Here is a 12,193-nt window from a genome sequence, read left to right as displayed (position 1 = left end):
AAGTTTCTCATCAGGGCAGAGTACGTTCTTTGTTTCCATTCATAAATAATTTTAAAAAGATGGTATCAGTGAGAGATCACAAGATTTTTCTCTGCCACAAGAAAGGTTAGCCAGCTAAGACCCGAGGCCGGTACACTGAAGTAAATTAGGGGATGAAAAGATGGCTAGTCTGGTTCCTCTGACAGTGGGATGGATATGAATATCCATCATATTCAGAAAATGTATGCAACAATTCTTCAGAGGAACAAACCACTAAGATTTAAGAAAACAAAACAAGCACCAGCTGCCTTTCACGTACCTGTACATGAGTCGCCCTCTTTCCCTTGCATTCATTCTTCCCCATTCCCCGTTTTCAAATGCCTCCTTTGCTGCTGCCACTGCCTTGTCAACATCAGCCAGTGAAGCAGAAGACACACTGGCTATTATCTGTTCAAAGGTAGCATTGTGTTAGCTCAAACTAAAATGCTGGGATGCAGAGTGTTACTCCTTCCTCCTAAACTTCCCGACTGCGTATAAGCAAATACTTAATATCCTCAACCCCAGCAGTTGGCATGGGCGAGTCAGGCTGCAAAAAGTTCAGAAACAATTGAGGTGGCAGAATTTGGAGGACACTGCAGGGACTCTGATTCCTAGATCTATCTTCTTCTTCACATCAGGGTGCATCGTCCTACTTGATTTCACTCTCTCTTTCCAGCTGTAAAATCAATGTGATATTACAAAAGCTGGAAGTTGTTATATGTGGTATTATGATCTAATATCCAAACATGCTAAAATGACTCTTGCATGTTCCATTTCTTAGGAATGGAGCTTCTGTTACCATAAGGCACCATATACACATAGTATTTTATGATGATTGTGTTCTATAAATACACATGTTGTAAGTTCTATCGCTGACTTTTATTCAATTCCATAATGAGTTTCAGGAAAAGCACCAGAGTCTGACTTCTGATGATAGTGAAATTTGTGGTATTGATTTCAGCAGAACTTATTTACTCCAGAATTAAATGGCAATTGCATGGACATCAGAATCACTACTCTTATTTATAATTCATAGTTATGAGTTGCTCAACCAAGATTCAATAGTTCAGGACCAAAGTACAACTGCATGTATTTTCCTATTGAAGAGTAATTTTTCTTACTGGGAACTTCCTATTGAAGAGTAATTTTTCTTACTGGGAACTTAAAGGGACATTTTAAGGTTACACTTGTCCTAAGACATCACATTTGTAAAAAAAGTAAAATAAAAACTGAAGTTGATGGCCGACAGAAAATATATACAATATCCTAAAAGAAATACTTCTTTAGCCACTAAACTATAGCTATTTTTGTTTGCAAAGCTAAACAAGAATGAAATCAAGGTAAAACATACAGCTCAGTATGGAAATCAACATAATAGTTGAAGTAGGTTATTTTTACTGTGCAGCTTGACTGAAATGCAAAAACTGTAAAATATACAGACTGAGAAGTAAATTGAAATTTCAAATTATTTCTAGGGGTTGTTTAATGTGTACTGTATGGTTTTGAAATTGGCAATATTCAGTTAGTGTTTTAGATTTTTTAATAGGCAAAGAAATTGAAATAAACTGGTATTGATCACATTTAGAAATTACTCACTGATCCATCTGCTGGATTTATAGTGTCATATGTTTTTCCATCATCAGCATTTATAAATTGCCCATTTATGAAACACTGGTATGGCATATTCACAGTCATGTTGTTCACATTTTTTGAAACCTAAGAGTGAAATAAACAACAAATTAACTTAAACTTTTAATAACTAAGGTTTTTATGTAGTTTAACAAGCTTTTGATATCTACAGCCAACATCCAGCCACATTTTACAATGTATATGTGGCTTTTAGAAGTGGAGAAAAGAGTAAAATGAAATGGAAATCATATTATCCCTGAACACCAATGACCATAGTCTGAGATAGTTAAGCAGATTTCTGTATTTTTTGTCATTGGATCTCTATGTTCAAACCAGTACTAAACGCTGGTTAAGGCTGGTCCTAGTGGACTTCAATCAAATACATAATTCGCAAATTCAAGAAATCCTGACTTGCTTAATGACTTAAAAAACATGCAATCTTCCTTTCACACAGTTTTTGAAGAGACTCTTGGGAGAAAAATCCAGCACTGTTTGCCTCAGGAAAGCAGAAGGTCTAGAACCTTTCTGACTGAAGCACACTGGCAGAAGAGTGCGAGGGAGGTAGGAATATCTGCCCATGTGTGACCTACTCTACTCCATGTTCTTGATCTCCTGGTTTCTGGTACACTTTAAGTGACATTACATATATACTTCCATTCCAAAATGCAAATATATCAAAGCTGCAAAACAAAAGTCACAGAGAAGAGTTTGTATGATCAAATATTTGTTTGCTTTTCCTACTGCATCAAGCAGTCCAATAAAATGCTTTGTCTACCCTCCCCCAAAAAACAAGAAAGAATGAGCAATAAAGGCAAAATAAAAGGTCTTACGTAATCAATGACTAACTCTTCTTCTTTGTCTTCTCCTCTGAATTTTCTGACGGCCATTTGAATAAAGTCTGCAAACTTAGTGGCCATATACACATCTTCATTCTGTAGTTGAAGTCCACTATATTTCTGTTTGATCTCTTCTAGCATTCTAAAGATTTTGAAGAAAGAATAAGTTTAATTACAAATGAAAGAATTATTCAGATAACTGAATCATTAGAAGGTCAAAAGGGGTCAAAACTGGGCACCAGTTTGTATGCATGTGAATATGTGCATGTGTTTCTCTGACAACAGTGGCATAGAAGTTGTGCATGTTACTGAAATCTGTTGGTTTAATTGGGGGCATTACAGAAAAGAAAATGTCAGTTCTGGAATACTTTTAGGTAAACTTTTGGAAATAAATGACAAATAGCATATATTGATAAAACAGCATATGGGACTACTCTAACCACTACATGGAGGACATTCAGAGCTCTATGAGACTGGTAAGTAATAAGGACAATAATCAGTTTGTTAAAAAAAACCACCTGAAATGCTGGTCTTATATTATGACCTGGGATATCTGAGTCGCAAAAAGAAGGTAGCCGAGGTGACCCAACACAGCATCAACTCAGTGCCCTTGTAAGCATAGGTCCAATTCTTCCTGTGAAAGGCTCCTCTTTCCCTCTGGGGAGTTCTTTGCTCCCCTTCCCAATCAGCTCCCTGGCCTTGGGATACCTGCCACTGCATGCAGACAGGTTTGAGCATCACCATGCTCCCCCATGTGGCCGATGTTCCTGAAGTTAAGGGGAATTTTCCTTCAATAGAAAGAGCAGGATTAATGTCAATATCTCCTAATTTTGGGAGCAGAACCGTACCACATTTTCAAAGGTAGGAAAGGGAATAGTTAGAGTATTGGAAAATATAGGGGGCTTTTTTTTTTTTAATGCTACTTGATCAACTCTGATTTAAAAGCACCATGACAACTTTGTTTCTGTTAACTTTGGCTTCAAAATTTTGTTATTTTGAATATTTTTTACCTGACAACATGCATAGAGGATGCTCCAGATTTGAAGAAGTCTGTGGAATCCTCAATTACAGCAACATTGCTCAAAATTCCCTTCCAAATAGCCTAAGAATACATAAAAATAACAGAGGCAATAATGAATAATCCTCTAATTGCAAGAAGTATTTATCAAACTGTATTTTCTATGGTATCTGTGCCTACAACATGTATTATTTCATAGGATTCTAAAACAGAAAATTATGTTAAGAGAGTGTCGAACTGTCTAGAGACCTGATGTTAGCCAATAAATTCTTCAGCATAATTAGCTTATCAAAAAATATAATTTTGTCCATGATAATTTCACCTAATCAGGCAAGAAAACTGGATGGTACAATGCTAATAATTTTCAGGCCCGTTTTTTTAAGATCTTTATCCTCCAAATAATAACTTCCCATTGCATTATGGAATACGTTGTCAGCAGAGACAAGGACAGCCTGGAGCACTTTGTGACTGGATTGATGGCACTTCTGGCACCTGGGCAGAGCTCAGAAGTAGTTTAAGCTGCATGCACAAGATGGAGATTTCCGCTACCACGCATAGTGAAATAACTGGTAATGTAATATTTCAATTAATTATAATTAGGTCTCAGAGTTAGCAGGTAGTGTCATGAACTGAAGAGTTTATATTTCTTTTTCCTATTGCCTTAGTCAGTCAACAGCTCCAGGCAGCTTTTAGGTTGCTGGTGAGCAGGTTCAAGGTAATCTTGAAGCAGCAGTTTAAAATATTAGTGCATCAAGCCGCCTGACCTGTGCCAAAAGTTATTGACACTGTAGGAGAGTTAGCAGAAGGGAAGACATCTGTGATTCACTTGCTCTGGCACAAAACTTTAATGACAAATGTGGCTTTCAGTGAAGCCCCTGACACTCACTACAGAGGGACGGATTACATGAGAAGGCAGCAAAGTGCCTCTCTGGCTATGAGAGCTTTTTACCCCAGCTGCCCCATTGCTGCATCCCTCTGCCACCTAGCCCCTTGTGTGTGGTTGTGGCAGAAGAGAGACAGCGCACACAGGTACAGGGAGAAAATTGCTGCTTTTCTCTTTCAGACTGCTGTTCTAAGACTCCCTGGAGCTTGTCCAACAGGACCACTCTAAGCACATCCTAGTGAGTAACACCACAGTGATGAAAGTACTTCAGAACCGTCCAAGTCTGTCAGTGTTGAAAACCTCACTGTTGTGAGGCGAAGGTCTACTTGTTTTTCCTCACTCCCACCTTCATCATTCATAAATATTTACCATAACTGACCCTGCAATCACTGTCTTTGTATCACTCGTATCTGAAAGGGAACTTTCTAAAGTGACATGTAAGTACTCCAGTGAATTCCCAGTTCCACCTGAATTAATGTCAATAACTAAAGATTCAACCCCATACTCTTTGAGTACATTTTATCAAAAAACAATTTGCATGGCTAAATAAAAGATAAGCCTTGCCTATAATGAGACGTATGCAATGCTTTTGTCTGAAGTAATATCTCACTAAAGCAGTTTATTGAATTACCCTAACATCTTCTGCCATCTTTTTCTCCTCTTCTGTAAGTTCCAGGGCAGTTGTTTCATCAGCAGAGAAGTATTTAGATGCAGGGATCATTTTTCCATCCTCAAATTGCAGATTTCTCACTAGTACCTGACAAATGAGAGGATATGATTTTAAATTATCTGGGAGTCTTATCACACATCCTTGTGTGAAGAGTTTTTAGGTATTAATATGGTTATTGAAATAGTAGAATAAATGGCTTGCAGGAAAGCTGCTATGATGCAGGTAACTTAACACGGGCCACTCCTACCTGTCTTTCAGATTCTCTCCTAGTATTAGCACATTTTAGTCCATATTGGAAATGAATATTGATTGTGAGAAGCAAAACATTAATGTCTTCTCTATAGGATGGTAGAGGATTGATAAACTCCAAGTGAATTAGCTGTCTGTCATTATAAGCTGGATTTGTATAGCCTGACAATTCCACAGTACATGCACTTCTTGCTAAAGTTATTCCATCCATGCTCATGTTTGCCAGGGTGAGCACTTACCATCTTCCCATCATTACCAAAAACAACTAGACCATTCTTGGTTACAAGTCCAGGTCTTGAAGCACCTTTTATTGCCAGCTCTTGTCCAGCAGGCACTGAAGCATCAAGTAATGATGACCCATAAAAAGTAACCACCTAAAAATAAATGGAATTAAAAGTGCACAGATTCTAAACATGCTCTAAAATTCTAATAATGAAATTATACTACTTTGAAGCTTTAATATAATATAAATAAAATGTAAGTACCTGCACATGGAAAACATGTTACAACATTATTTCTGTATCTTTACAACCCAGGACATGTAAAACTTTGCAAGCTGCCTAAACCTGCAAAGCTGCTTAGCTGTAACAATGTGCATGCTGGAACCAGTGCAGAAAGGGAAGCAGCTTTTGTCAGTGCATGCCCAAAGTGAGAGACCGGCAGAAGCTGGACTGTGACTGGTGGAGTCCTGCTCTGCTCCCAGGCTAGCAATGCTGAACGCTGCCTCTCTCTTGGGCTCTTCTGTTCTTTCTGGGCTCTCAAATCAGCAACAGTTCCTGGACATTAGGGCAGAACCAGGCTTTTTGGAGCAGCCTACCAGCAAATGGCTAATAGTTAAGTAACAAAATCTGGACATCACAGCCAGAAAACATAATGTGATTTTTAAAATATTTTATGCAAGTACAATGTGGATCAAATGTATTGTACTTTTAATACATTGAAAGGAAGTAGTTGGTTTTGGATAAAATGATATATATTTATTTCTGCAAATGATCTAGGACCAAATCTCTTTAAAATAAAACCTCCTTTGTTATTTTAGTAGCTCACAGTGTTTCATTTTGCTGTCAATACCGTGATGTCGCCCACTGTACAACATGGGTTGTGTTATACTGTAATGCATCCCTACTTCCCAAAATGACTGGCACAGTCTGGTTCTACCCTTCTTATTGCTTTGTACCATGCCCAATTTTTTTTTCAGATATTGCTCTTATCTTTCTTTGAATTAAATGGATCTATCATAAAAACCAATCTTAACTACTGTGTTCTGTACATTTGTTTAGGTGCCTGCTCTAGATATATACAAAACATATAGTCATCAAATGAGAGCTACTCAAGTGTAACTCTCACTTGTATTCACCTGTATGCAGACACCTTTAGTTTTATAATTAAAAAAGGTCAAAAAGAGGGTATAGAAAAGAAGAATATTATTCTGGTTTTCAGAGCATACCTGGCCATCTATTGTTGCCCATGCTCCAGGCACTTTATCGTGCCCTCGAATCCAATTGTGCAAAGCTGCTGCAGGTTGGTCCCACGAGATCTAGGAAATAAAGACATGCTAGATAATTCTTCTCTGTTTAGTTATAAATCAAGTTAGTAATGTTTTCCTATGTAAGAATTACAAATTCTCCCTCATTCTCTTTCGACCGTTCATTTATTTAAGAACACAGAAAGGGTCTGGTCTAATAAAGGAAGATCAGTGATCTCCAGGTGGCTAATCATCAAAGACCTGTCAAATGGGATGCTCTTAGCACTTCTGTCTTCTGTACAGCCTATATCTTTTCATAGATTCTCCTTCTCACACTAATATAATGAAAATATAACTCTTGCTACTAGGTATTCATTCATAAATGATTAATATTATAATTAACAAATTTAATAAGCACTGTATAAAAATAAATAAGTGTATGTCTGGGGCATCACCTTCTGCTGAAAATTATCTATTTATTGCTTGGATCCTAAGTTCTTTAATAAATCTACAAGCTTTTATTAAAATACCTTCTAATAATTTACTAACCCTTTATAAATTGTTTCATAAATGGAATCCCTACTACAACTTGCAATTCCTGCAAGACTTTAAGGAAAATTTAAATAATGTTTTGTTAAGAATGTCATGTATATTTAATATGTAACACCAGTGAAAAGGTATTCCTTTATCTTCGCAGTATTGTGAGTATATGTACAAAATGAATTAAAGAAAGTATCAGAATAGCTATTAAATAACAAAACCCAGGTACCCAGCATCCTTCTTAGTTTAAGCACAAAGAATATTTAGAAGCAAGTTATAAGCCAATGAGAATAGTTTTACAGCAAGGAGACTAAGATAGGTCACTCCAAGGAAGCTCCTCATATATTATATTAAAGGGATGAATACAAATATCCTTATGCAAAGCTATTTGTTTCTAAGGTAAGTCAGGAATTGAAATATGATAAAAAGCATTACCTACAATATTTCAGGTGGAAAGGACTACATTCACCATGGACAAGTGAATGAAATTGTTGGAATAATTTTTACTATTTTTTTTTTTAACTTTTGCACTGGTCTAGAAAAGGAAAAAAAGGTATTACAGGCAGCATTTGCTATCATTTTATGGTAGCCTTCCCAACCACAAAGAATATCCATCTAACACAGTGGGGGTGCTTATATAATATAATTCTTACATGGGTGTTTAAATATTTTTTTTCTGTGTGGTTTGCTTACATGACCTTTATTTTTTTTTCCTGGTGCCAACAGGAGAAGTGCCAACAATTGCTTTTCCTAACATCAAATCTATTTCTGGTAGAGAATTTAGTATGGACTGTTGGTAAACAAAGGGCACTATCTCCATTCAATGCTGTATTTAAAAGTATGGTAACATATTAAGAATCCACTGAAGGTGCAGCTGCCATCTAGCTGTGTGTAGAGTATCCCAAGTAGGACATCAAGTTTGTAAATGTATGTAACTGATGAAAGGGAATAGGAACTTAACCTGGGACTCCATTACATGCATCCTTGGAGTTACCCCAGGAATAAGAGGCAGGGAAACAACTGAGTTAAAATTCATGTTAACTTGATATCACTACTATTGTAATCTGAGTTAATGACAACTTTTACAGCGATATGCATAAAACACAGTGTTATTTAACACTACCTCTGCATTTTCCTTTTTCTGGATCCCTTCATATGTTGCCCCTTCTTTAGGCTGAGGTATACGAGGGGCCTTACCATCAGCAATTAGACGTACAGCTTCCACCTAAGTGAAAAAGTAACAGATTTAATGTTTGCTTGGTTCACCTTTTTTCCTCAGTCATACTTGTGAATGACAGCAAAAGACTTTCTGCCACAAGGGGAACTGGTTTATTTTTAAAACCTAGGATTTCCAAATCTAGGGGACCAATGCTGCACTGATTAACATACACATATACTTAAACTTCTTTGACAAAATAAATAGCCTCAGAAATTTGATGTGAGTACCTAGTCACCAAACATATAGCAGCTACCTAAATTCTGCAGGACCCGAATGTGTCTCTGTATGACCACATTGAAGTCTTTCCTTTTTCTTTCTGCAAAAAGTTATTTCTCTGCATCTAAATGGTGAGGGGAAAAAAATTCTCTAACAATCCATGCTGAGTATTTTTAATGCATTTTCTTGTCTTAATTTTAAAACAAAACAAAAAAGGACAAGCATACAAAATCCAAAGCCAGTCCACCAGGGCTCTGAATTTTGAGCACCATCCCCTTTTTTTTTCAACCTCACACCTAACTTTCTGTTCTCTGAGCCTGTAAAAAAGTTCACCTTGTAAAAACATTCAAGAAATCTGTGGAAAGAGCTAAATTCCAGACAAACCCGACTTCTTGCCTTCTGTGGAAACAGGATATGCTCTGCCTGCTGCCAGCAACAAATATCCTGAGACCACCTCCTCAGCTGTTGTGAAGCAGCACAGCTCCACTAAATCTAGGATTCAGCTGAGCACCACAAGCGCTGTCTTTCCAAATGTATGCATCTTGTCTATATTTCCTTTACTTTCAAACTCCAGCAGATGCATTTCTTTTCCTCTTAAAATGTTGATATTTAGTACTGCTAAACATACCATAGCCTTTATTCCTTCTGGGAAGAGAAACCGGTTATACAGGTCATCCACAGTATCGTTTTGGCCAACATCACATTCTCGCTGCAGAAGTATTGGTCCAGTGTCCAAACCATCATCAGCCCAAAAAATAGTAAATCCTGCTTTCCTATCTCCTTGAATTAAAGTCCTGGACATAAAAAAAACCCCTTACAGTAAATACAGACAATATGAAAGTAGTCAGGGATATCAACCCATCTGTTACACATTCATTTGCTTTAGGTAGATAAAAAAGAAAATCCTAACCATCTTTAATACTAGTTTCATTGTTCATTTCATAGTCAGAAACCCAGTTTTCATACTGTTAATGTGTGGTTTCCACAAAGTGACATCAGAAATGCTGTAACTGAATACAGGGTGTCTATCAAACAGTTCATTGTGATAATTATTTTTAAAGTATTATTAGTGGTAAGACACACAGAGCAAAAGGTGTGCAATAGTTATGACATAATTTGAAAGATGGAAGCATGTAAACAGCATATTATCTGAATACTTCATAGTTTACTGTAATTAGCTAAGCCTCACAACTTATCTGTAGGTCAGCAAGGGAAGTACAGTTGTCCCACAGCTGAAAAAGAGCTAAACTCAGAGTGGAAAATGATGGATATGCAACTGTTTAAGGAAAAGTTATTAAGGGAATTTATATCCAGCCAGATTCTCAGCTGCTGTGAATGAACATAGCACTGCTTACAATAGATCTATGCCGATTTACATCAGCTCAGGATCTGCCTCTGGATCTGAATGGAACTTCAGCCACTTAGATTTCCAGTTCTCCTTTGGAGCTGCACGTGCCTCAGAATGATGTATAATCAAACAGAAGTGTGTTTAAGGGAGCAGCCAGAACTGGAGAGATATATATCTTTCCTACATGCTTTTAACCGTAAGTCTGCGTGCAAACACCAATGCCATTTTCTGTAAGACATATCTCATGTAAGTATTCCCTTGGCAGTCCATGTTGTAATAGGATCATCTGAGATCTGGCTTATACACATGAAAAATCACTATTAATTCTAAGCACTGAAAACTACATTATTAAAAGGAGTAAAGCACACATTTGTGCAGACCGAGGGCCAAACTCTAAAGACAACTGGGGAAGTTGGCAGGTTCACAAAAGTGAAAGCTTACAGAAGTTTGGCTAGCCCATATCATATCTTTCACACATTTAAGCAGCATCTCTTCTGTTTTATATTCTGTACAAATGCCGAAAGAGCACCCTGGTGAGAAATGCATGTCCTCTGCATGGCTGGAGGAGAAGAAGGTACCATGGGCAAATGTCCCTGATGCTGAATAGGGACAGTATGAGAACTACTGTGTGCCCCCTCCTCTGCCCACCAGCTCTCTCCGCAGACAGCTGCTGATAACAAAGTGGCAGCAGCTGGAAGAGGCTGTGGATGGAGTGAGGAACCCTCAGAGGCCCAGGACCCTTGTTTGTGCCTGGTGCCCCTTTAGCCATGCCTAATTCCCACAGGCTTTGTTGGTCATACTGTGGGGGGAAAGGGTCTGATCAGCACCAGGGCTGAGCCACAACAGATGAAAGAAGTTGTGATGAGAGCAAGGGGTGCGAGGGTGAAACACAAGAATGGTCAGCCAAGGCCAAATCAAGGCCAAATCCTAGCTTAGTTTGAAGGTCTTAGGACAACAGCCTTTACTGGAGAAGGGCAGGAGCAGATGCTTACAGAAGGAATATGCAAAATACGGCAAGACTTGGTGATACACCATTGGGATACATTCCTGTTTCTAGAAACCTTCACCTCAGAAACTTCCTGAAAGAGACTTTCTATCTACATCTTCCTGTGGAATAGATCTTGACGAACTTTTCCTCCATTAAAACATCCTTCTAAAGCTCTCTAGATGTGCAGTTCCACAGTTTAATAACGGACTGCATGGAGTAAAAGTACCTCCTTTTTTAGTCAAATCCTACTACCTGATCTCTTTGCTGACTGCCCCCTAACTTTTGATTAAGAATGAGCAATCGTTCCTTATTCACCTTCCCATGTCTTTCATGGCTTAATACACTGTTGGCATATTTCCTTCCCAATGAGCTCTTTTCCAGTCCGAAGACTCCTAGATTTCTCTCCCATCATGTGGAAGCTGTTCTGTACTTTTTACCATCTTTCTTAGCCTTTTCTGAAGCATTTCTAGCTCCTTCATGCCCTAACCAAGATGCAGACAGTATTTAAGATCCTTCCATGGTCTCTTTTCTGAGTACAACTAACAACTAACTTCAATTTTATTGCTGCTTACATACAGTTAGGTTTTTCCCCCCTTATGTACATTATCTTATATTTTTTAACTTTGAATTTGACCACCCATTTTCTTAATGTCACTTTCACATTATCACATTTACCCATTTGTGTAGAAACTGTATTCTTTATTACAGATTGAAATCAGAGTGACTGGTCTATAGTTTCCTGGCTTTTCCTCTGAGCCTGTTTAAAACTGATATTGCTCTTGCCGTTTTCCACAATCTGAAGGAACAGAAACCTGCAGAACTTTTGCTTGAAAGTCCCCTGGTCCTGAGAAGAGATTCACATTCATTTATCAGTTTAGATAAAATCTCTTCTACTCACAGTTCAGCTCAGGAGAATTGTTCTGATTTATTCTACACAAAGAAGGGCTGTATGGTAGTAACATCTTAAGCTCCTCCATTCCGAATACCAATAAAGATTTCTTACTATAGCGTTCTCTTTGATAAGCACCTTTTTTATATCAAACATCTATATCACCCTATATACCTCCCACCTTGAATGCATTTGAGTAAATGGTTATTATTCAATTTTATGCCT

General features: G+C 37.7%; 1 protein-coding gene across 5 annotated transcripts in view; it reads right to left on the bottom strand.

Annotated features, from left to right (window-relative positions):
- ALDH1L2 (aldehyde dehydrogenase 1 family member L2) overlaps window positions 1-12,193 on the bottom strand; it is a 41,161-nt gene that overhangs the window by 12,456 nt on the left and 16,512 nt on the right. For all 5 annotated transcript variants that reach the window (XM_075502313.1, XM_075502329.1, XM_075502338.1 and 2 more), the window contains 9 exons: window positions 9,372-9,537; window positions 8,432-8,533; window positions 6,751-6,840; window positions 5,543-5,677; window positions 5,016-5,141; window positions 3,494-3,585; window positions 2,478-2,625; window positions 1,615-1,734; window positions 299-426 (listed from right to left, as the gene is read on the bottom strand). In XM_075502313.1, the coding sequence (XP_075358428.1) occupies window positions 299-426; window positions 1,615-1,734; window positions 2,478-2,625; window positions 3,494-3,585; window positions 5,016-5,141; window positions 5,543-5,677; window positions 6,751-6,840; window positions 8,432-8,533; window positions 9,372-9,537 (1,107 nt within the window). The remainder of the gene's footprint in view (window positions 1-298; window positions 427-1,614; window positions 1,735-2,477; window positions 2,626-3,493; window positions 3,586-5,015; window positions 5,142-5,542; window positions 5,678-6,750; window positions 6,841-8,431; window positions 8,534-9,371; window positions 9,538-12,193) is intronic.

The sequence above is a fragment of the Mycteria americana genome, chromosome 1 (genome assembly GCF_035582795.1).
Source record: "Mycteria americana isolate JAX WOST 10 ecotype Jacksonville Zoo and Gardens chromosome 1, USCA_MyAme_1.0, whole genome shotgun sequence".
Classification (NCBI taxonomy): Eukaryota; Metazoa; Chordata; class Aves; order Ciconiiformes; family Ciconiidae; genus Mycteria; species Mycteria americana.
This window is presented reverse-complemented; position numbering and strand designations above follow the sequence as displayed.